At 33.6% G+C, this 27,120-nt stretch overlaps 1 protein-coding gene across 1 annotated transcript in view; it reads right to left on the minus strand.

Annotated features, from left to right (window-relative positions):
* The window catches only part of LOC130449779 (follistatin-related protein 5-like), a 276,273-nt gene that overhangs the window by 35,983 nt on the left and 213,170 nt on the right, over positions 1-27,120 (minus strand). The window contains exons 6-9 of the mRNA XM_056787780.1: positions 9,994-10,152; positions 8,828-8,962; positions 2,127-2,259; positions 568-852 (exon numbers count right to left, since the gene is read on the minus strand). Of these exons, the coding sequence (XP_056643758.1) occupies positions 568-852; positions 2,127-2,259; positions 8,828-8,962; positions 9,994-10,152 (712 nt within the window). The remainder of the gene's footprint in view (positions 1-567; positions 853-2,126; positions 2,260-8,827; positions 8,963-9,993; positions 10,153-27,120) is intronic.

The following is a 27,120-nucleotide window of genomic DNA, read 5'->3' on the forward strand; positions in this document are numbered from 1 at the left end:
CAATAACATTAAATATTCTGTCACATGAAGTAAACTGCTCCCTTTACAAGTCGTTGTAACCTAATAGGTAAACAGCCCGGGGTAGGTAGATAGTTCAAACTAGCAGTTGAGTGGATTTTCGGCCTCTACAATCTAGTTCATATAATCGAATCTAATCTAAGCACCTTTTCTCAATCAAAAAAATACTGTTGAAGAAAAGACTTTGAAAATTATGACATAGACTCTTTTAAAGAAAACTCAATCATTATATACCTGTATGCGGAAATTTAAAGTCATCCATCAGGTCATTCAAACAGACATATTCACAAAAAAATATAGACGGAGATAGTTGCTATCATATGGAAGTATTCACATTGTAAGAAAAGTTTTAGATCGATTCTATAATTCTCGTTGGGAACTTTTTTGATGAATATATCGAAATTTGGATTGAAAATTGTTAGTTCATTGAAACATATACATCGATGTTTTATGTACTAACAATGTCTACCAATAGTAACTTTTCAACTTCGGTAAGAATATCATCGACAATTCCATGAATTTTATCTTAGTTCTTCAGATATTACTTACTATGTACTGTGAGTATATGTGTTTGAACGATATCCTTGTTTCTCTGAGCATGACAAGTATAATTTCCGGCATGTTGCAATTGAATCCTGGTCAAATATAAACTGCCATCTCCAAAAACTCTAACGTCTTCTTCGTTGAGTGTAGCTAAATCGACGTTGTTTCTTCTCCACACTATAGGAGGAACCGGAGATCCTGTCACGTCACACTTTATTTCGACATTATCACCAACACGTGCCGATAGGTGATTTGTTTCTAAAGCTTTATCCAAGGAAACAACGTAAACACCTAAAAATACAAAGAAATATTATAGTTATTAGTGAAATTGAATAAAACGATATATTTTGGGGACCAAAAATATGTAAATCTGATTTTTTAAGACCAAAATTGCTAACAATATACTATAAATTTCTACAAAAAGAACAATACAATCGGATGGTCAAGGTAACAAGGAAGTCATAATGACATGATGGAGAGAAAGCTTAATTTGGTTTACTCCTATTAGAATCGGATGATCTAAAGTAAACTACAAGACATTTGAACTGATTAAATAATAAATATTGGAATGAAAAGTTTAGAGGAAACTACGCAGTAGGGAAGTCACCGTTGATGACGGGATAACACGAGAAATTATAAAAGAAATACCACGAATGGTGATTTGCTTGTCATGCTTGTTCATTACAAAAAATGATATATGTTGTCCACCATCATCGAAGAGGTTGCAGCTCATGGAAAAAATTAATCCTAGTCTATGTATAATTCGCAAAGATTAATTCAAGTTTCACGAAAAAAGCGTATCAATAGTGCCATATAGAATATTTGGGATGCGTATTTCCTCAAAGGAAAAGGATTGCTAGTCCATCAAAAATGTTCATAGATGGAAAACAGGCTTCACTTGGTATCAAATGTCTTTTATGCATCAATTCTACAATCCATTGAAGTTTCATTAATGTGACGTGATAAAAATTCGATCTCATATTGTCACGTAACATGCGCTTTCGTGAGACCAATTCGGACCAATCTTTGTTGCTGCTTAAGCGACTTCTCAAGCGATTTCTACGTTGTTTCGTGACAATTAACGAAACATCGATCCACCAGTAGAAATCAGAAACAATGAACTTCGTCCGACGTCCTATCGGCCGTAAAGATGACTACCATTTTCTGGGATAACATCGACAGCATGGAAAAAGGCCAAACAGCTGGAAAACCGAACTATACCAAATTATTACAGTGATTTGACGTCAATTAGAATAAAAAAATGCTCAATTGTACCAATCACGGTATTCTCCAGATTTGGCCAGCTGCGACTTCTTTTGGTTCACAAACTTGAAAAAGTCAATTATCAGGGTTGATATACCCTGTACCTCGAGAAAATGTCTTTTCAGACGGGTGGAGGAAGTTGATTTATTCATAGGTCAATTTTATTGAATTACCAGAAGATTATATTGAAAAATAAATCTGCCCAAAATCTATATTTTCATTTTGTAGTCTAAGAATTTATCGTACATTGAAAGTAGAAGGAATCTTAGTTGCTACTTAATAAAAAACATGTTGATACTCACTATAAAGTTTACTAAACGCTACGTAGAATTCATTGATACTAAGCTTCCCGTCATGATCTGTATCATCGAATTGAATCATGTTAGATAACGAGCATCCTTTACTCAGAGTATCTAGTCGCTCTTGAGCAGATATCTACAAAATATAAAATCCTACATTTTACCAAAGATCCTTTATTGTAAAATGCAGCGCTCTCAGGTTCAGATTCTGAAGAATTATGTTTCGACTGATATTTGTCACTATTATAAAAAAGCATATTCCTTATTATATCTCTAAGGTTTGGGTCATTTGAATTAGCCATTTTGAAATGAAAAAATAAAGTTTCTTGATATGCACAGAAAATAAACTGATCACTAACAACAAGGGTTACGCGTCACCCTATGCTATTTATTCAAAGCACTTGGAATATCTGAACTGGCGTAATTTCCTGTGAACAGGCTGAAGCTAAACTGACAAAGGAATACAAAAATCCCCGAAGTCACACGTGGTTTACTGCCACTATAGCCACAAAAAATTTACCTGGAGTGAACTGACGCATCACCCCTGTTGCCGTAGTAGGGATAATAGAGGATATGCCGTTCATGGTCATTCACGATGGTGCTTCAAATTACGATCATTCCTAATTCAATGAAAAATAAAAATTATGAAATGAGTAATCTGGTTCTTTCGTATCAATTTGAGAAAAAAAGCTCAATGTTACTCAATACCTTGTAGAGGTTCATTTTCCGAAAATGGTAGCTCGAGAAAATTTTATTATGAATGAATGAAATGTATATAATATAAACTTTGACGCGATTGACCTTAAATGGCCGACAGTTTTATAAGGAGATACTTTATACCTCTACCGAAGTCTTCCGTTTTTGTTATAAATGTCCAAAAATGGCCGTTTTTGTTGTATAGACAAATTTTGAATAATACACTACCGCGGATATGTAATTTTTCGATGTTTTATATTTATTGTGTTTTGTATGGAATAATGCAACATCGCCCTTTTCAATATTTTTGCTCTGTTTGATTATAGTGTAACTTTTTCCGTATTTATTCACACTCTTTCTATTCGTAGAGTGATTTAATGAACATTTTTCCTACGTTCTCCATTTATTTACACACTATACACTATTTTTAATATTTCACCCATAAATATCACTTGAATAATATTTGCGATTACTTTACTAATTTTTTGTATTCACTACAAATATTTATTTAAAACTAACTGCGTTTACATAAATCATTTATATGCCCAAATAAAATTCTATAAAGCTCTAGAACAAAAAGAAACCAAACGAACAACTGAATACACCTTCCTGATTTAGAAGAAATACTGTAAATAAACCGCGTGCTATAAAAATTGTTTATACTCCAACATCAAGCATTGTAGCTGTACAGTACAGGCCTGAAGACCTAATTTTACGAATTTTTATAACAATAGTTTTCACCCAGTCAATAATATCAACTGCTTAAATTTTTTATCGAAATACACATTTTACGAGTGTGCATGCAAACATTTATATTCAACAAACAAATCAACAACCCTTGTTTCAATAAACTATATTTAATCTACAGCGTACGACTCTACATATATGGGGTCTTGAGTACTCATTATCAAGCAATTATGTGATACCTTGATCGTGAGTTTCATGTCAGCTCATTAGAATAGAATTCAAACTCTGTAATATGTAGTATGATACAGTATCTTGATCGATATGGTAATTTAACTTGAGGACGAATATTTACGATAATTGCACGCTTTTGCTAAAATAATGAATTATCATATGACCAAGTCACTCTATGATATTACGAGGGCTGCTTAAATTTTGAGATATACAGATGCTACTTGAAAAAGATCTCACGTATTACTGTTTATTGATTTGAACTTATGTTTTTATTTGAACAATTATGTGAAAGGTCACATTTTCATAGTCGAGAATGATTCCTCTTCTGCGATTGGTTTCCATGTTCTGCCAAACAAGTGCTTGTGTATTATTAAGAATTGACCTTTCTACGTTGCTCTAATGGAAAGGTAGCGATATGTCCAGATATTCAAAAAAAACAGGCGACCATTTACTTCGACGTACTTCGTGCGCGAATAACTTTTGTTGGATTTGGTCCGCCTTGAAAAAACTCATACAGTCGATTATTGTTTAGTTTCGGTTTAATATGCATAGATCCATCAATCTTCGCCTTATGTTATACAACGCAAACAAATCTTTTGACAGCCAAATGTTCATGCAATATTGAAGGTATGCGAGTGGAGCTAATGCCCAAGTATGCCTCAATATCAGGGTATGTCAAATGAAGATTGCGATATCATTTTGCGCACAGAATCGATAATTTTTGGCACAACAACCGCATTTGGACGACCTCCACGAATTTCATCCTGTAGCGAAGTACGACCATGATTAAATTCGGAAAACCAGAGAAACATAGTTGTTCGAGATGGTGCTTCATTACCAAAAGTCGAGCCGAATTGATCGGCACACTGCTGTGGGTTTAAATCACGTCGAAATTCAAAGGAAATCATCGCACGATTCAATTCCATTTTTTGACAAAGATAAATGTTTCAGGTATCTGTAAACAACTCATATACTACTCAGATGACAACATGTTCTGAGTACATTAATCATTAAAAATGTCAAACTTTATGATCGGTATGTCAAATTTGATTTATTCATATCAGTGTTGTTATATCTCAAAACTTAAATAGTAACACTCGTATTCAATGTAAACATACCAATATTGAAGTTATTATTCTTCTGAGAAAATTTATGCGATGAGCAAACATACTGAAATTAAGAAAAGCAACAATGTGAAATTGATCAGTATCAGTATCAATTTCCTTGATAATTCATATCCATTTCCATGGTAGGTAATGATTTGAATGAATATGCAAATTAGTAAAAATCTCAGGTAACAACAAAATCATTTTATTCAGAGGAGAACATTCCTCTTTCAGTACCTTTTTCACTTTTGGAAAGATCTAGAAGTCGTATCAAAAGGTACTTAGGCCACGGCGTATTACCATGATGATGAAAAAAACAATTGTACTATATTTTTTACAACGGGGTGTTTATAAGCACCCTTCACGGAAAAATCCGTATCACTAATTTCAACCATAGAGACTCAAACATCTTAAAAAAAATGAGCCGAATGATGTCTTTAATTTCAGCCGTGAATGTTACAATAATAAGCTTCAACTCACAGATCAATACTGTCCACGGATAAATACCGTCAACGGACAAATATCATCCACGTATAACTACCACCTACAGATGAAATCTGACATATATGCCATTTTTAATCCAAATATAAATTTTTTTCATTCATTTAGAACGAATTATACAAAAAATTATTAATAAATAATTTGATTATAAGAATAACCTTAGTAATAATGAATTGATGCTATATAAATCTCGTAATTTATTCTCTGACTCTTATTCTATGCTTGCACAACGATATACAAGTGACTAATATCCGTGACAATTGGATACGGATGATGAGATTCGGTTAAGTTAGGTTAGGTTTGTTTCAAAATATCCGTGTTTCTAAGTTAAAATTAGACGACGGTTTTTTTTCCGTGGAGGGTGATGATTATGGATAATATGGTAAGATTCAAGGACACGGAAAAAAGCTTCATTCTGATCCGTTTTCATAAAAATTTCCGGGTCTATAAGGTTAAAGTGATGGCCACGGATTTTTCCATGGAGGGTACCAATAGCAGCACCGTTTTCACAAACGTTTTGCAAAGAATCATCTGAGTCTTCAGTCGCTTGTTTGAGAAAGTTTCTGATTTCGAAGGATGTCACTATATGTCTCAAAACTAATTTTAATTAAATCACTTATATCACATGTAAACAGTCCCTAAGGTTACTACATCATCTCTAAAGACATATTCCACGATTTGTTGGGCTTATTAACACTTTTTCAACTTACACGCTGTTCAAGATTCATGTTTCATAAGAGACATTACTTTGATGGGTTCACTATTACTTCTTGCGCTTACATAATTCTGGGAAATGTAGTCAAACACTTCTTAATACGTTGAAGATTATCTATTCAATCTCTCTAGCTGTGGACACAACTGAATATAAGTTTTTTCCTTTTTTTCCAACCATGTTGATTATTAGCGATGTATTTGGTGATATAATCAAAACTTGTTAATTAAAGACTTAAATTACATTGTTGTCTTTGCGACGCGTATAATGTACATTCTAAAAGTATATATCTCGGTTATAATTTGCACACAGGTTTGTTACTTCTACACGTAAATATTCGTGCGTAATTTTAGTGTGACCTATTCTTAGTCTAGTTACTATCACTTGTTTTGAGCGAGTGTTTGTCAGCAGTTTCATTTCCTTGTATTTCTCGATGAGAGGGCACCCATAAAAATCTGTCATCTGAGTTGTTCTTTCGTATTAGATGCAATTGTATTTTGATTTGTAGTTAAAAATATTTTTTAAGGAGTATTTAATTATTCTTAAAATTACAGTTTTTTGTAGGTTTGAAGGTTGAGTTTCAGCCAAAGCTTGTGGGATAGCATATATATCAATATATAATATCTAGTTGTCCTGATACATTTAGAAACTCTCTGATAAAAGGGATAGTCGACTCTTTTCTGCTGCTTTGATATCTATTTGCAACTGTGCTATTGTAGTTTGGATGTTCATGGTTGCTCATTATAGTACTGGCACATGACAATGTTAGGTATTGTCTTCTTTTAGCTAGTGGCAGCCTCTCCTAGTTCTACTTGTGAACTTTCGATGGGAGATGTTCTGTAAGCTCCAGTAATTATGCGTAAGGCTTGATTGGCTATGGTATCTAAACATCTAAAGATTATAGTATCTGTTTAAGATCCTAGATCTTATGACTTGCCTGTAGATTGAGAGTAAAGTCTTTTGATCAAATCCCCAGTCTCTGTTTGAGAGAACTTGTAATAGGTTCAATCCATTTTGACATCTGACGACAAGGTCCTTAATGTACTCGGTCCAATTTAATTGAAAGTTGAAGATCATTCCTAGATATAGGATTTTTGATACATAACCGAGAAGAATACCATTTAGTTCGAGTAGTTGCATTATGCATTTGGTTTTCGCTGCAGACAAGCGAAAACCGGAGTCTCTGGACCATTTTTTAAGTATATTTATGTGTAATTGTGGAATTTATTTCATTGTTGTTAGATTCTTACTTTTTCCTACATAACCAGATCATCTGCATTGATTCTTTCATTGATTTCTGTAAATTAGTGGTGATATTGTTGATAGTTGGAATTGGAATAGAATTGGACTAATTACTGAACCCTACGGTATTCCATGTTGTTAGGTTTTGAAGTGAGATATGGAGCCATTTATCCTAACTTGAAAATTTCTATTATTTAGAAAATTGTGAATGGAAGTCAGCATTTGTCCATATATGTTCCATTCTTTCAAGATTTTTACTATGTTAGGCCTCCATGCGGTATCGAAACTTAGCTCTGCCAAAAATAGAGTTATGCATTTCTGATTGTTTGCTCAAGACTCCTGTATGTCTCTTTCTAGATCTGTAATGTTGTCGATTGTGCTTTTATGTTTTCTAACACCTGATGTTATCATTTTTCTTCGTTCTAGTTCCCAAACAAATTGTTATCGTCCACCTCGTCTTAGTTCCTATTATTTATTAGTGACAACAATAATATTAATAAAATAAAGCTGACACAACATTAATATATGATATTAAAATATGATATCGATTTGATTTCGAGTGGCAAGTTAGTGCATTTTTTTGCATTGTAAATTATTGAGCCCTTAACCAATTCTGAACGTGGAGTAAAGGTCATACTCAGCGTTCCTAAGTGGATAGTCGTGCAACGATGAAGGTCTATTGCAATACAGTACCAATACGAGCTCGGTAAAGCGGCAAAAGTAGCAGACTAATTAGCCAAAACGCATTCAAATTTGACACTGCTCATCTTTACATGTGAGTCTATAAGATATAGTAGTAGTAATTGAAGCGAGGAAAATGGAAAATTTCTCTTTATTCATCACTTTTATGCATCTCTATATAAAAGTTTCCATAACTTCTTTTATAATACAGAACAAATTTTATTCGTCGGCCATGTATTTACATCCATTATTAACGTTCTCAAAATCAATCAGTCATACATTAATGAATGATTTTTATTTAATAAACGATTTTGATGGTTTTCACGGTAACCAAGGAGATCAAAATACAATAACGTCAAGCTAAAACGATGTTCGCTGTCATTATTAATAGTTTGTGTTTATAATTGTGAAATTTGGTGGTGATTAATAAATAAAATAAAAGTTGTAAACTGTTTTTCTCTATTTTAGAAAATATGCGGTCAGACAAAAAGTATGATCTTTAAAATGCGATTAACGATCTCTATCATCAATTGCCTTTATATATGTACTTGTTGGTTAAATAACTATCATTGCGAGGATTATCTTCGAGGACTTCATTTTATTCTTTGGTTTTTATATCACAGACTAATGAAAAGTGTGAGAATATATAAACTTAATTAATACTCACACTGTAACCCATTATGAAAAACTTTTATTAGTCAGATTGTCAAAACAGTTTCTAACAGAGCACGCCGCCGTCTGACATAATAGAACAATTTATTACTACAATTTCGAAATGATGTCTTTCCGGCTATGCTAATAAATTCCATTTAAAGGACTAGCACATCCTCGCTTCATAATATCCTTACCTCATTCAACTCCGTAGCTTCCAAGTTTCCATTGTTGTTTCTGTCGTAATGAGAAAACATAATGGAGACCAGATAATCTTTGCTGTGATTGTTCTGAGACATCAACCTGGCGTGGTTGTAGAGTAACAAATTATCCTGAAAAAAGGAAGGAGTTTTTGAAAGCCAGACATAATTTAATGGAAACTCTACTGAACAAAAATATAAATGTCGTACTTTATTCGGGGAATAAGTGTATATGAACTATATTTATTTAACAAAAAGTATTTTTTGAAATGATCAATTTTATCGTTATAATATATTAGTCGTTCATTTCGGTTATGGTACAATTTTATTAGAGTCGAGCCATAAAAGTGAGGTTAATCTTGGTAAACCAGATTCATATAAACTTCTGAAAGCAGAGCAGAAGTGAAGTAAATCTCTAAGCGAACTAATGACCTACAGGAACACGTGTAGACATGTGAGGTCAGAGGTCATTGATAGCTGTATTGATACATTCTTTCAAATTACCAAAAATAACTGTTCATAAATTGTAAATGCAGTGTATGATCCAATATCTCAGCTGTAACGTGTGCAACGCACAGGCCATTACACGAGACAATCCAATGACAGCACCATCTAACTGGATCTTGTCGATATTATAGAAAAACTCTCTACGACATCGTTCAAAAGAGCAACGAGTGAACATCAAGTAATAAATTAGCTCAAACGGCTGACGAGATATATAAAATGTTGCTTAAAGTATATAGGTCCAAAGGCATCACCAGAAAATTTCTTTACGACGTGAGCAATCGTTAGAACTATTAAAAAAAAAGAGTAGAAATGTTTCAGGTGAAAAATCATCGTGTGCTAATTAAAGAGCTATACATTATAAAGAAAAAGGAGAAAATGTATCTCCTACTGTAGTTCCTTTTTTAAAGTGATTTTTCAAACAAAATTTAAAGTAGTTAATTACTTACAGATGATATTAACAATTATATACACTTCTCCACGTCCACTTATGTGGATGGGGTACTTCAAGATATTTTAAGAGGTTTACGTTAACTCACTTGATCAAAAAATTTCAGAAAGTCATCAAGAAAATTTTTTTCAAGAATCTGGAACGATTATTCAATAATTTTAGTCCCATATAGAAGCAAAATCTTCAAATAAATAATGGAAATTCTTACCTTGAGCACTTCGTATTCCTGCATAGAACAATCTTCTTTATCAGAAAATATATCATTTTTGACGTCTTCTATGTCGTTTTCATCATCATCATCATCTATCTCATTATCCATATATTCAGGGTCTTCAGTAGTAACTTCCGGAGGTGCTTCTTCCGTTTCCTAAAATCATACCAATAAAAAACAAGTCTCGCTTCCGTTTTCTAAAAATAACGTTTTTCGTTTGCTGTTATTTTCACTCAAAATGCATCTACGAGGAATTCTTGCAGGATCTAAAAGCTAGGAGTCCCTCAATAAGTATCGATGTAATAATGTATAGTGAGCGTAAGATGTATTTTATGTTCACAAACATCCACGGCTCAGCTGATTATAAGCTAGCTAACATCATATTTCACATAGTTTTGGAATACACAACAATAAAATGAACATATGATAATAAGTATTTTATTAATATAGTACAGTCTACAAGCTCAAATTGATTCGGATTGATGTCTAGGTCATTGTGCATGAAAACTTAATAAGTCCATAAAAAAATCGAAACTTATAAACAATGAATACCTTCAAGAAATTATGTTTGGCTTTTCACTTACAGCTAAGAAGTCTAAATATTTTTGATTTTATTACACTTTAAACTTTTAAGTCAATTGTTTCACAAACTAGAAAATTGTTAATTGACAAAATTTTGTCAAACTTTCATCATCGTTCTGAACTAAAAAAATGTTTAAATAATTTTCGTAAAATTTTTTGGCTCATTAGGGTTTCAAAAGTATAAATTAAAGTTTCAAAAATATGGATACTTTGTTTATAATTATTCTCTAAATCAATAAAGGAAGCATAAAATGTTATATTTTTTTTCTTCATCTTCATCTTTTAGTTTAGAACGATGACGAAAGTTTGAGAAATTTTTTTCAATTAACATTCGTCTATAGTAGAAAAGGTTGAGGTCTTCCATCACATGATTGATACGTCAGCACAATATTCATATGAATCAAATGAAAATTTCTGACAACTCAGTAGAAATAATCGTTTTGACAAATACTCGAAAGGTCGGCCTTTGATAATTGAAAAAGGAATTTGACTTCTTAATTTGTTTGTATTCTACTTATATTGTTAACATCCGCATATTTAGTAACAATCTTTTAATTCAAATATAGACATACTGGGTAAATAAATTACAAAATCATTATTAGTCATGCTATTTACTTATTACTGGAGAGCTGATTTTTCGCATGATGACGTTTTTATGTATTTCACAAAAGTGACGTAATATTTAATCTACTAACTAGGTGTTCTGTTCACTGAACTATATTTTATGAACTGAATTGGATTGGAAAGATTTAGTATATTGGGCAGAAAATATGAGCAGACCCGAAAAACGAATATTGCCAGTCATAATCATTACATAAATAATGGACAGTTACCATTTTTAGATACTTTAGTAATTAGGAATAGTAATTTCCTGGTACATCGGTTAATCCACTTTCCACTCACCATCGAGAGATACAATAAAAAAGTCCTTCATTCAGGAAGTAGCTGTACTCAACGGTTATAAAAAAAGAATGGTAAATAGGTTAATTAATCGTCATAGGTTTAAGAAATCTCTAGGTGAAATCACTTTTCTCCAAACTCAAAGTGAAAACCAAGATAAATTTGCTCTGATACCTTTCAATCCTCTTTATACAAGAGGATTGGAAGGAATATTGGGCAGAGTGGGTTTAAAATTGATTTATAATTCCAACAATACATTAACACAATTGTTGGGCAATTCTAAGCATCAAATACCAAATTTGCAAAAGAGTGGTATATATGAGATAAGTTGTGGTGATTGTGACCGAAAGTATATTGGGCAGACTGAGAGGTCCGTTATTGTCCGGTTTAAAGAGCACAAAACTCATTTGAAATATGGGCGGACCGGAAAATTGAGTATTGCCGATTACGCTGCCAGTCGTAATTATGACATAAATATTAATAATGTAAAATTGTTAAAAAATGTATCTAATAATAAATAATTGGATAAATTTGAGAAAATTGAAATTGCTAAATGTATGAATAGCTTGAATAAGGACAAAGGGCCAATTCCTTATAGCCACTCTACAGTTTAGTGGTCAAGGAATAAATGTGAAGATTCGCGCCAACGGGATATTCCCGCTGGAATTAATTTTCGCGGTTAAAGGTTTATTAGTAGAAAAAAAAATGAGTATAAAACAGGTAAGTCAAGTCATTAGGTTTTAGTTTAGTTCAGTCTCTGAACACGATAATTAGGTTACCGAAACGCGCGTCAGACAGTGTAATTGTGAGTGTTGGTGTAGTAGTGGTGGAAACAGTGTATTTAGTATGAATATTACCAATTCTCCTAGTAATTCCAACTTAAAAATTATAGGACTTTGGCTAGCTACTAGTTCAACGTAACTTATGTTAATACATAACTGTCTTCTTCATTATTCTTTTCTACACTGCCATCAAAATATTGTGATTTTTTTTAAATTTATTCCTATCTTTTCCTAAAATGAGTGTTAGAATAACAAAGGAAAATATTGACTGATTTCATATGAAAATTCTCGTTTTTCAGATATTTTGAGTTTTGTTAGGCCCAAAACGGCCTACAGTACAATTTATGACCACAAAAGAGACTGATTTACTAGAATATCATAAAGGTTTTTAAATTTTCTGCAGAAGTATGTTATAACAGCGTTTATAAATGACCTCATTAATATATTCCTAAAAAGGTCTACTTAGAGGTTTTATGAAATTCATAGAAACATTTGCTTTATATAATTTTGGTAAAGATTTTGCAATTTTGAAATGGATTCTGTAGCTTGATCTTTCTCTTGACCACTTTTTGTAAATAATATTTCTGTTTTGTGTTCCGAGTGATGCTATTCGGATCGTTATAATTCTATAAGCATTATCCTTTAGTTTAGATTCATGTTTAGTTTGATAGAGCACTATATTTTCGAAATACTTTGCTTTTGCGATATAATGCATATATTGGACAAACATTAATTGTGCACGTGTACATTACAGGTTAATAAATAGTGTTAAGATTAACTATTAACTATATTGAACTAACTTTAACTTGATACACGCTTATATAATAGTGAATCCGGAAAACAGAAATTTTCTTTATAAACATGGCAATATACCGCTCACCGAGCATTCGAAAAGCCTAGAATCACCATAGTCCATAAATGTTACAATGGACCTTGCGTTTTTCTGAGGACGCAATTTTACTTTATCGATATATGGGAAGGGGGGGTCAAGAAAAAGTTAACAAAGTTATGAGGGGTGAAAAGCTATTGCCATGGGTCCGATTTGGTTCAAAATTAGCATACATGGCTTTTTTGGCGGCGGATTGATGTTATTAGAGTTTGGTTGCAAACAAATGAATATTTCGAGGGATCGCAGTGCAAAAAAAATGGTTTTGACATTTGCTCACATCTGCAGGTCAAACGAAAAGCGACTGAAAAATGAAATTATTTCACATGTAGGTTCAATTAGTTGCGAGATGATTCCCTTCGAACTTCGCATGCAAGTAGGGGTGATGTTGAAGAATTGTCTTTCTCAAGTTCAAAGTTTTCTTCTTCAGTTCTTCTAGCACAAAACGCCAGAAATCAATTTTATCGTTGTAATTTTTGAACTAGGGTGATTTTTTTTACTTCCCATTTTCGAAATTTCTTGTCATTATGACAATTTTTTTTTTGTTGTTAATTGGAATTGAACAAGAGGGTTCGAGACCACCGGGTCTATTGAAATTATGAATTTTCATTCGAGAGAGAGAGAGAGAGAGTTAACTTGTGAAATGAGAAGTTATTGAGGAATAGCAAATTTTCCATATAAAGAAATAAGATTGAGAATTGATATCATTTCCAAGAAATTCATTTTATGGAAAGATTTGTTTGTGTATTAGTTAAATTCTTCATTCAACGAAAAATTCGACTTTCGTGATGGAGCTCTGCTGCTCACGGCTTTTGTTTGCCATTAACCGCGAATTTCAAACATTTATGAACCATAAAGTGTAAAAATTCATAGAACGCTCCAAATGTGCCGGGGCGCATCTATGCTCCCCACATTGTGCCAAAACAAGATATTTGTTATCATTTCAATTTGTTGTATTTTTCTTTTCATCGCGGATTGTTCTGAACAATTATATATAATTTATTATTTTTAATCGATTATTACCCGCCACCTATTAAGTAGGAACCGCGCGTTTTTTACGTGGTATTTCCAGTAGGTCTAATTCACAGATAAGTTATAGATGAGAGAGATTGAATAAAGATTACATTCACATTCACCTGCCATTTTGTACTATCTAGTCTATTTTAGTCCTTTTTGATGGGCCAGGGTCTGTTTCAATGTCAGTTTGTACAACTGTGTCAAAAGTAAAGGTTTGGGGAATGACGGAAGTTAAAATTTGAGTCATAGCTGGAAGTTCATCATGTAATTCGTTTTCTTCTATTAACTTTGATATCTACATGCTGCTGCAAGTTTTGCCAGAACAATGAAGATATACTGCAGAGCATTTGAGGACTGCTTTCGGCAGCCACATATGCTCCCACAATTTCCTTTACATCTGCAGAAAATTAATTTTATAACCTCCGGGGTTGCTGGAGGCTTGGAAGCTTGTATTAGCATCCAAATGTTTGTTTACTTCTTCCATCCCCCCAATATGAAGCCTACAGAGCAAACAATGCAATCTTATTCATTTTTATTAAAAAATATAATGTTATCTTGATATTTAGCCTTCAATCGTTCTATGACCACACGTCTCTTAGGAATGTAATCTCCTTTAATTGATTTAATTAGATCCGTCATTAAAAATTGACACTCTTCACTATTTTCATGCAAGTAAGTGAAAATATCTTCTATAGCATTGTCGATGTTACGAGGCATATTTTTTAAGTAAATACCGTTTTGGAATTAAAAAAAGAAATGCAAATAAACCGCAATAATTTTATTTTTACTTGAAAGGCTGTACCTTAATCTACTTTTCTACATAATTTCCGTGAATATTGAAGCACTTGTCATAACGTGGCACCAGTTCTTGAATACCCTTCTCATAGAATTCTGCCGCCTGACTTGTTAACCACTGTATCACAACTGTTTTGACTGAGCTAGCTGAGCGCCAGACTGTAGGGAGGATGATATAGAGTTTCCCATTGAAGAGATTTTTAGAGATTTTTGGTCCGATTAGCCTCATGTGGACGGGCATTGTCATGCAGCAAAACGATACGCTGCATTGATTTTCTCATTACGAGGCCGAAACTCCACTAGCAATACTCCTTTTCTGCCCAAAAAACTATGCACATGATTTTCCGGACAGAAATTGTTTGCTTGAATTCCACTTTTTTGAGTGATGATGAATGTCGCCAGAGGTTTTTTACAAATAAAGCATTCACTCATGATGAACAGTTAAGAAAAATCGAGATGATTATCTAACAATTAGAAATTCTGCCCACAAAACTTTTATTTGTATTTAATAAACTAGAAATACTTTCAGAAATGTTTAATACGTCTCTAAGTAGCAAAATATGTAGCAAGTATTTTGTTCTTGGCACAAAATTAATTCTCAAAAAATGATCTAGAAGATTGTTCTGAGGTAGTTTTCTTGAAAAATCAGAAAAAAAATTATTGAGCGAAAAAACAAATTGCTAACAAATTTTTTGCACTTTTTTGCTCATAACTTTTCAAATTCGCAAAAAGTATCATGAACAAAATTGTAGGCAAAGCGATTTGCCATAACTTATGTCCTTACGAGTTTTTTGTAGGGACAATAGTTCGTAAGATATCGTCAAAAATAGCTTTTCACCCTTCTTTTAAGATGGCGGCCGGGGGACAAGGAGAGAAACCTCACAAACTTGAAATTAAGCTTTCCTTGACCCCCACTATCGGTAAAATAGAATTGCGTCCTCGCAAGGTAAGAGTACTAAAATTGTAACATTTTAATGGATTACCAGCTCTCTTCTCCAGAAACGTGCCGTCGCGATTACTTGGTTCTAGCCACGTCAGCCATCATTTGGTTCGGTCGAGCTACGTAGATTTTTTTGAATTTACAATAACTATCCAAAAATTAAATATTCATTCCAATAATTTATGTTATTTCACTCTTGGTCTATTTAATGTTCTATCCATTATTGACCAATTTATATGAAACTGTATTGTTTCATAGCTCTTTTTGTCTCTATTGATCCCAAGCCTCAGATGCTGAGCTGTTTTTTCTAATGCGCTATGCAATTTGACTGGTAAGAGTGGGATATTGATGATACTCAATCACTTGCTATTCAATTCTAACTTGATATAATTTTGATGTTCAATAATTTGAAGGATTTTTTTAATTTGGGATTGTAAAGGACGAGCATGTTGCTAAGTATGAAATGTATACACGTTCAAAATGCTAACCTAACCTAACTGTCCTACAATATCAAATGTCGTTTAATTACCTTACGTTGATGAAGATCTTCTGCATAAACAAGCAACATACGAATAGTGCAGGCTCGGTATCATGGACGCAAATGAAAAACAAACAAAGTGTATTTGTTCTATGGAGTGTCCTTGGTTTATTTGATTTTTTTAATGGAAATTTTATTTATACAGTAAAATATTTCGAACCGAATTATTTCCGCGAAAATTTTGTATAAATACTCTAAATCTCAGATGCATTATGATCTGTTTCACAATAAAATTGAATTTTGAAGTATCCTCCAATTTTATGAGTGCGTTTCTTAATCGAACGCTTAGCTTAAACACGTCTTTGGCGATCCTTCAAGTTAAACTTCCAATCTCTTGGGAGCAAGCTTACATTTTCGTGAAAACATTAACAAATATTGGATATAACTGATGATATAGGAATTGTTTATAAAGCATGAATACATTAATAGATATAAGTTCAAGTTTTTTCCCACAACTACTGTTTTAATATTCATAATACTTATAACAGTCTCTATTATTGGATCTTTATAATTTTCTTTCTAGTTTTGGTTTCTAAATTCAGTTCATTCAGTGATTTCATCAAGTGAACACGTGGAGTGCAGTGAAAGCGGATTCAGGTAGTGATTTTTTTTTATTTCAGTTCAACATGCCTCGACAGCGCTGGTCATTGACACACAAAAACAATCTTAAGTTAAATAGAGGACTGTTACAAAATCTATTACAATGCATATATTAAATTTTATTTTCTTATACAGCTTGCTGGCTTTAAGAAACTCCACGAATTTCCTTATTTTCGTCGGGCAGTTAAGTGTCTCCTTGAGGTTGGTTTTCATATCGAACTGTTGATATGCAGTAGAATATTTTCTGCAGTCGGTGAGGATGTGCTTAACAGTCACAGGAACTTGACAAGTTCGGCAGACTTTCTGACGACATCAAATAGCCGTGAGTAAGTTTCGTGTGGTTGATGCGAAGTCTTCTTATTGTCACAGCTTCTCTCCTATTCAAAAAGTTCAGGGAAATATGAGAAGTAGATGGGTGGATGTGATGTAGTGCTGTAGTACTCTTGCTCCATGTATCGCGCCAAGATTTTTTAATGATGTGTTTGAAGTTAATATTCAGATCATTGGCCATCTGGGATTTCAGGATGATTCTTTCTGGATTCTTTGGTATGTCGATCAGCACATTCGTTTCCAGCAATTCCAGTGTGCGATGGAAGCCAGATGAGAGAGACTGTTATATCAAGAGCAATGAGAGTTTGGTAGATGTCATGAATGTTTTGGAATATTGGATGGTCGATAAATAGGTTGTGATTGACTGTATGGATGAATGAGAGGCAATACATATGGCGATATGTTTATGGGGAGGAGAAATATATTTGAAAGCTTGAAGGATACTGTATAGTTGACCAGTGTAAACACTACACTTCGAGGGTAACCGGAAAGAACTTATGAGTTCGTAGTTTGTAGTGACTGCTCAACCAACACCGGATTCAGCTTTGGAGGCATCCGTATAGAGAATTAGGTCGAAGGATTTTTTATGCAAAATTTCCAAGAATGTTTTCTCTACAAGAACGCTAGGGGATTCGTGTTTATTGTAGATGGTTAGTGAGGTATCTACTATGGGAATATTCTCTATCCAAAGGGAAGAAGAAGGCAAAGAAAGTGGAAAGGTCAACGAGAGGTTGGTATTTTGGAGTAGAGGTGCGAGCAATTGAGTGATTGAATTTACAGTTGTTCGGGAGTTAGTAGTCAATTAAGACACTGATAAAACTTTATTTTCAGGTAGCTCTGCCTTTCATATTTTATTAATTAAAATGACGCCCCAAAATTTCGAAATAGGAGTACGACTGAATATTTTATTTTTAGATATTTCAGGTAAATATAGGGAAACCAAAAGAGGCATGAAGCCTGGAAACTCTAGTAATAGGGAGAAACCGTATAATAGAGGCACGTCTGCCGAAAAGAAAAGAAAAAATTCAGGGAGAATTCTAGTAAAACTTGAAGAGGACATTAAAAGAGAGGATGAAGAAACATGCAAGTATACAGACCTTAATAGTAACCAATCAACGGATGGAAGCCAACGTGACAAAACTTTTGAGTAAATGTGAAGCTATGGATAACAGAATGAAAAAGAAAGTTTTACTACCGTAGAAGATGAGGGGAGGAAGAGCCCCAAAATTCAAGCCAGAGATTTCTAAAAAAAGCAAATGGAACACTGCCCTATGGAAGGAGATTAAACCGAAGTAAACAACAAGGAAAAGAAGCAAAAAATGGAGAGAAAAACCTCTAAAAGAGACAAAGCGGATAAAGAAATTCAAGAGTAGGTCACCTCCAAAAGTATTGAAGTCCACATTTATGTTGACAGTAATACGGAAACAGCTAATGCAGAGGAAATTTGATGCCCATTGTAAAATAGGTATTCACAAATAGAAAATAACGACAGCAGCAAATTAGAATTTCGTCAAAATGAAGATGCTCCAGAGTATGAAGAAATTAACTAGGTAACTACTCGACAAAAAGAAAGAAAGGAAGCTAGTCGTCTAAGGATTAGCTATGAAGTACTGAAACCCAAAAAAGTATTGCAACTGTCCAACCGTACACAAAAAAACGCGAACAACAACCGAAAATTACCACCGATATTCATGGTAGTAATAGACTCCGCAGAAGAACAGTCATAAAATAATCTTAGATATATGTCACACCAAGATAAGTGTGATGGAACAGAAAAAGCACGATGGACCTGTACAATGTTATAAATGACAAGGGTTTCACCACAGGCAAAGCATGTGAAGCATGAACATGTATTGTGCAAGATGCCTGGGAGCGCAAAGGGCGGCAGACTGCACCCTTAGCAGAACAGAGAAGCTAAAATGCAAGAGATGTGGAACAAAGTTCCCGGCTAATTACAGGGGGTGTCCGAAAAACTCGAAGAAGACAGAAATAAATGAAACAACCAATCACATAACCAGGAGGCATCTACACACCCGCTGCTATAAGAACGTCAGGTCCAGCAGGACAAAGAGCTATCGAGCTATTGAATGTGTAATAAAAAAAACAAAAAAATGTTTCTTCCGGGATCCCAGGTTTGCCGAGACAGCCTAGGCCCACAAGAGGACACTCCCAACATGGTAACTTCGCAAGTACCAAGTTATACATCGGAGACAGCTGTAAAGAAGGAGAGAGACCACTCTAATTTGAATTTTTTTTATCGAATAAGCTTAGAAAGGGATTACACACACACATTAAGATGACGAGAGTGTATAGCCAACAGGCTAGCTCTTAACAAAAAAATAAGACTTCCTAGAATCTTCCATAGGGGAGAGTAAGAAGACTACGCGCGGAACTGCGACGCGAATGAGGATTAGGACCTGTCAAAATGACAGGGGTTGGTAGAATGTTCTCTTTCACATTCATCAGCGGATTTATGAGAAAAAGTATATTACACTACTAACGTAGAAAGTTTGAGATTTCTGCACTGCGTGCCAGAGATGAGAACCACAGGAGAATTAATTCATACCTCTAGAGACACGATAAAATGTTCAGAAGTGATCTATTCTTCCCAACATCCATTAATAGATAGCAGAAGAAGACATTCACTTCAAAAATTAGTCATATTCTTTGTTATATACGTATCTAGATTCTATTCATAATAGGCTTTTATTGCAATATCTTCCGTGATTTCAAAATATTGTTCAATTTTAGACTTTCATCTTTGAACATTTCAATATTTATCTCTAAAGCAACAAAACCCATACAATGATAATCAAGGTTAAGTGGCAGACAAAAATAATAAGTTGGTGAATTAAATTGGGAAAATATATAATAATTATTAAAAACAATCTGACATGACATAAAACTCTGACTCTCCAAATTTTTAGGCTCTAGAATTTGAAAGAGTGTCGACTTCATACGGAAAACCTCGGAAAACCTCACTAGGTCCGGAGACCGGAAATATTGACAGATTGAGAGCTCTTCCTTGATTCGGTGGGGAGTGGTGCATGGACGTATTTGGTAGAGCGATTTATCTCGTTAATTCCGATAACGAACGAAGGCGGCTTCTAGCCGCACGATATTGAGCAATAACAGATATGTGATGCCCTTAGATGTTCTGGGCTGCTACTCTGAATCCTCCCTGTCCGAGCGGCTCGGGCAACCCGCTGAACCTTCTTCGTGCTAGGGATTGGAGCTTGCACTTGTTCCCTATGAACGAGGAATTCCCAGTAAGTGCGAGTCATAAGCTCGCATTGATTACGTCTCTGCCTTCTGTACACACTGCTCGTCGCTACTACCGATTGAATGATTTAGTGAGGTCTTTGGACTAAGTGCGGTGGTGCTTCGGCATCGCCGATGCTTCGGAAAGATGACCAAAATTGATCATTTAGAGGAAGTAAAAGTCGTAACAAGTATTTTTAAGTATAGCAACGTGTGTGACGTCCTCAACCCCAATGACTATTTCGAATGTGAATATCTAAATCTGCAAAACCTCTGAGACTATGGATGAAAATATCAACAACATTTCAGTATGTGTGAAAACTCCAATCGGAAACAAGCGATCCAATGTCATATTTAATAAGAAACTGCAACAAAAGAATAGGAGCAGGATGAATTTTAAATGATATTTGGAACAAGATTTTTAAGGGAAATAGAAATTCAAAATCATTCTGTTTGATCACAAATTGGAATAATGCAGATGGTGGAGAAATATCTGAAAATTTTTTTTTCAGTATCAGTTGAAATTTTCTGTAATAGCGTGTCTTACAATACTTCTTGTTCTGTTCAGCTTTCCTTAACGTCATTCTATTACATTTTCCGCCCGAGAGATCTTAACTATTCAAAGCAATCACAGAGTTTCCAGCGCTTCAATGCGGTTCATTAATTTCGTTCAAGGATCAGGTTTCACTTCCCCATAACAAAATCGGCCATTCTCAGCATTCGGCTGTCCCCAGATGTAAAATATCGAATTTAACGAAAATACTTCCAGTTATTTTCACTGCAGTATGTTGTACAATCTTAACAAAATTCAAGTTAATTATTTCGAAATATCAAAGATGGATAAATTCGCATGAATGTATGAGTGGTTATGTACAAAATGTATGGATGAGTTTATTTACAAAACTTCCATCCTACATACTCAAAAACTGCAAATTGGTTACATATATCGCTTATATACATATTTTATATGTAAGCAGAAACTTCCCATCATACTGAAAATCTTAACTTGACTCTAGTTAACTCTAGTTAACAAGATGAAAAATATAGCTAAAGCTCTTAAAAATATTAGCAGTAGCTCATTTGATTCGAAACGAACTATAGAAAAAAGTTCTCTGTTTTTTTTTGTTAAAAACATTGAATAATGGAACAAAAAAATTTTTAAGAAGTAGAGCATGTTCACTCATTTTCTCCCTATAGCTTGAATTATCTTTAGAAATCTTTTTGAAAATTTCCGTAGAAAAATCACAACCGAGAAATTATTTACGGAGATTCATTGAATTTCGCGGGAGATTCGCTACGAAAATTCTATAGTAAAATTATTAAATTGAAAATAGAACTTTTGAAATATGTATAAGCGTTTGTTTTGGTTTTTAGTTTGGTCACTTGATAAATTAAAGTGGCTATCACATGACCTTTTCTTTTGACGCTTTCTCTCTTTCTCTTAAGTTTTAGAAGCGTTTTGAAGTTTTCTTCAAAGAAGGATTGAAGTTTCATTTTTTAAAACAAAATCCTGCATTTTGGAAAACATTGTTTGGAAGAAATGGAAGTTGAGGAAAATAGCGTTCAAATGAAGAAATCAAAATCAGCAATATGGGAAGAATTTTGGGCATTTTGTGAAGAAAGTACGTAATTAGAGGAGAAAATAATGTTATACAACTAAAGAAAAATGTGAATTAATATTAATCAACGAAAAATAAAAAAAACTTACACGGTATTATAAAATCTGTGAAGTGGAATATAACCTCAACACTTTGTTGCAATTCCAAAATGTTACACTATTCACCATATTAGATTTTAAATGATTATAAAATGAAAGAGAAATCATACAGTCGTGTTCCTTCTGTACAGAGGCTGTACTTGAATTCTTGAATTGATCACAAAAATATTGAATGTTCCACGCATTTGGTGAACCATTCGGGCCTAAATCCCGAACAAGAGGATTAAATCAAAGGTTTGAGTAATATTCCTCGTAGAATAAATCCAGTGATGAGAAGAACGAAGTAATATCGAAGTGTTACTTTTATTTTATGGACCTTAGACATTGAAGACAATCAAGAAATCCCAGGGCTCCCTACTTGATTTGTAGTTGGCGTAAGAAGAAGTAGAAATCGAATTTCAAAAACAATTGAAATTTGTAATTTATGTTGCCAGTAAATAACATATATATTATTGGTATTTTCAGTTGGTTTGGATTCTTTGTTGAGACATGATGAATCCAAAGTTGACAAAATGTTCAGTTTATTGAACAGAGTTTCAAAAGGTCAATGTACACAAAAATCAGAAAATCAGTACAATTTTAATAAGAAAAATATTCAGGAATTTATATAAAAACAATTTATTTGTTTGTTTACAATTCTTACAATTCTATAAAAGAAATTTAATGAACAAAGTTTTGGCATGTGACGACAAGATTTGAATACAAAAATAAAGCTTAATTTGATACGAAATAAACATACCTTTTGAATAGTTTGATAATACTTGTTTTGATTAACAAAACTCTTGCTTAAAAATCGTTGGATTGTTGCTCAATACTTAACAATTCTTGGGATTACAAATTGGAGCACGTTTGCCTGTCGCTACTTCATTTCGCTTTTTCGCTGTCGCGTGAACATATCAAAAAGAGCTTATCGCCTGCCAACTTAACTAAATTAACATGAACATGGTTACCAACTTTGAATCTATCTAAAACAAAATAGTGTGAGGTAAGGATAGGGTCAAGGCTGGGATAGGTCGGGTCAGATGTAAATTTGATCAATTCTCAACATATATGTACATATATTTTAGTTAAAAATAAATATATACCAAAAATCATTTATGTCTCTGTTATTAGCACTGCATAGCTGTCAATCCAGGGAAATCATCATTTATTAATTTTGCAGTTAGCTCACACGACTGAAAAATTTTCGAAAAATTCAGCTTGTTATAGCTACGTGTCTAAGTGAAGGCTTCTGATAACCTATATAAATAATATGTATAAAGTTTTCTATAAAAATCTTGATTACATTATTTATAATTTCAGTCTAGCGCGGACAATAGGGCTACGGGTGCAAATTTCAACAAGATGCGACGCCGCTGAAATATGGGTTGTTCTATTTTGAATATATATATTTTTTTCAGTTCTCTACATCTCTTTATTTCATATTTTCTTTTTATTTCAAGTTTAATTTTTATTCACTTTGCCAATGGTTAGAGATTTCAATTGTAAGGTACAAAGCGCGACTGGGAAAAGAGAGATGAAAAGAACGGACACGTTGGGTGAAAAAGGAGGACAGAACTCTTTTTAACGGCTGTAATTCGCTATTGTTTTATTAAAACATTTTGTATTTATGGCTAAACTTTTGTCACTGCTATATTTACGCACCGGGTTTTCAAACAACGAAATGGTAGTTACAATCTTTGTGTTAATTGTGCCATGTATGAAATCAAAGATGAACACCGTGGATACGTTACTTAAAAACGGACCCCTTAAATCTGGAAACTCACATCATCGGTAAGTCGTACTCTTACTTACGATTTCTCGAATTCTCATTTACACGCATGGATTAGTTTATCAGCTCGCTTTAATACCAGAAGTTATATTTGGACCATTTTTTTTCTCCTTAGACGCATAATAATTGTTTAAATTTATTCTCAATAATTTGATTTTGAAACATGGTCCTTCGAGCCGGCTTTTCACCAAAAATTATTTTGTCACATCAATCATTGTTTTTGTGTCTATGAACTACATTGTCTCCAAAATATTACAATAGAGTTTTTAATGAAGTTATACTTTTAAGATATTGTCTGTTATATACAGCCAAATAAAAGTTTAAATAATGGGCTTACAAAAATTTAGCTTATGACGCACTTGTATACCCAATACATTCTCTCGTTAGGAATATCCTAGAGGCTCTTGACATGGGTTTTGGCGAGTGGAGGTAACAAATTCATATGCAGGGATAAACAAGCGATAAGGTGAGAGTGATATTTACTTTTTATCAACATAAAAATATTTAAATTGAAATTAAGGTCATATCTATACGAGAATAACTATTTTCTTCCTAGTTTCATCAATTTGTATTTAGGAAATCATTTTGTTGAATGGTTGAATATGTTGAATGATTTCATCCTTATTTTATTTTTTTATAGACATTCCATTCCTACGAAGTATTATCATCACATAGAATATGTTATATCTATTTTGAACCAATTTGTAGAAACCCCAATGGCAGGTTAAACTTATATTTACAATGAACCTCTTATGAATCATAGTGAAAAGTTATGCAGAGGAAAAGAATTGCTATTTTTGTTAGTAAGGTGGGTAGGGTGAAAATGATATTTTTTGGGTACAGGAGCAACCATCTTCATGACCAACTCCAAAAAAGCTGATAGGTAGGTATGAATTCTAATATATTATTTCCACAAAAACCTGCCTGTTTAGAAGTACTTGAAGGCAGATCATAAGATTCATTGATCTGAGCTGCTACCTCTGGGCCGGTGAGTATTCGATACATTCACTGATCAATACAATACGTTTATTTCCAACAGTTGTAGCTTTTCGAGTTCCTGGTGGGTACATATTTTTTCACATTGTAGTTTCACAAGGTACCACGTTTAGGGGTCTCACAGGGCTAACTGGTACTAAACTTCAATCATCAACACCGAAGAGATAATTCATAGTTACCATGCGCTCGTATAAAGTGAAAAGATATTAAACACTATTAGTTTTTTTTTGTAAGACATCGTTTTGATCTTCGCTTAACAATATCGAAGAGAATTTTGTTAAAACTTTTGACCAATAGTGTATGTTTTTATATTATAATTTAGCTTTCTCGTTAAAAGTCAATAATTTTCTTATTACATCAATTAATTTTTGTTTCAAAGCTACAAATTGAATTCTCGATCCATTTCATACTAAATTTCCCCGTATTAAATGCTTCAATGCTACTTAATTATCCTTTAAAATCATTTCAGAATCGAAGGGTCCTATTAATGAAATTGTATTATTTCTATTACTGTTCAGCTTCCAGTGAGACACTTCATTTGAGACGCTAACAGTGAAACGATTGATGGTAGCATTTAAATTTTATTTGCCTTACTCTTTCCAAAATAGATAAATTTATTAAGTTCGACAGTGTGTCTTCCTTAAAAGGATAAATAAGTGTATTCGAGGATTTTATACAAGAAACGATCTGCAGTTTATTTGTAGATTCATCCGTTATGTTTCTTTGTGAATGTAAATGGTTGCATTCAATGTTAATTTGGTCATAATTGTAGTACAATTTTTTGGCACAAAAAGATCGAGGGAATGGGAATATAACAAATTCAACTTGTATGCATATCGACTAACTTGATGCCATTTTGTAGAAATATAACAATACTGCACTACACTCTATACCAGCACTTACAAATACACTGTGTGACGTGTGATTTGATAAGTTATCGTCTTCAGAGACTGAAAGTGCCTTTCACTAAAATATTTATATGAAAAAAACGAATAGTGCTTTAGTGCTACTCCATAAGTGTTCATGTACCTTATCAAGCATGTTAGTTGGTTATCATATGGAATATTTGAAAACGAGCTTGCCGCGATGATCAATAATTGGATTCCTGAACTTATTTTCCAATTTTCTTACGAACGTAATAGCCAAAACTAGATTTTTTTTTCATAATTATTCCTATTTTCGACATGGCATCATTTACAGTTCTGATTCGATCTATAAATCCGACTCATTTTGTTTGAGCCCTGTCAAGGCCTGGAAAATGTTCACTACAATGTGCTTTTGGTCCAAAAAGGGAGAACGCGACAACCAACATGCTGATAGCTTACGCATGCTTAACCTAACTAAACCCTCGTCGTCAATCAAGCTGATACTTCCACGCTTGAATTCAGCTTTCTCAAGTTCATGTGTGTGTGTGTGTGTATGTGTGTGTGTGTGTGTGTGTGTGTGTGTGTGTGTGTGTGTGTGTGTGCGTGTGTGTGTGCGCGCGCGTGTGTGTGTGTGTGTGTGTGTGTGTGTGTGTGTGTGTGTGTGTGTGTGATTGTTTATTACCAAACTAAGCTCAAAATGTTCGCTGCACTACAATTTGTAGCTCACTTCTTGCGAACTCAATAACATGGAACACCTTGTGCCCCACAGTCGCCATCTCACTCACAACTGTCAGTGACCGATAATGGCGACCCATTGTTGCGAGAACTCTAGCGGTCGCTTTTGGAACCTTCAAACTTGTAATACATTGAAAAATATTTGCCTTTTCATTGGTAAAATAATTATTCATGTAGCATTTGTATTTTAATAAATACAAATTCTTAAAAATGGGTCTATCATTTAGAGTAACCCTGTATTTAGTGACATCTCGACATTCGATTTTTCGCATTTACAGAAAATTCTGAAGAGTTAACCTCCAAAATAGCATAAACTTTCAGAGTATTTATTGAAATGATATTTCAAATGCTTAGAGAGGAAATGGTTAAGTTTCGCCAGAAAATCTATCAGTAATTTAAGCCTATGGT

Source organism: Diorhabda sublineata, chromosome 10 (genome assembly GCF_026230105.1).
Source record: "Diorhabda sublineata isolate icDioSubl1.1 chromosome 10, icDioSubl1.1, whole genome shotgun sequence".
NCBI classification, from domain to species: domain Eukaryota; kingdom Metazoa; phylum Arthropoda; class Insecta; order Coleoptera; family Chrysomelidae; genus Diorhabda; species Diorhabda sublineata.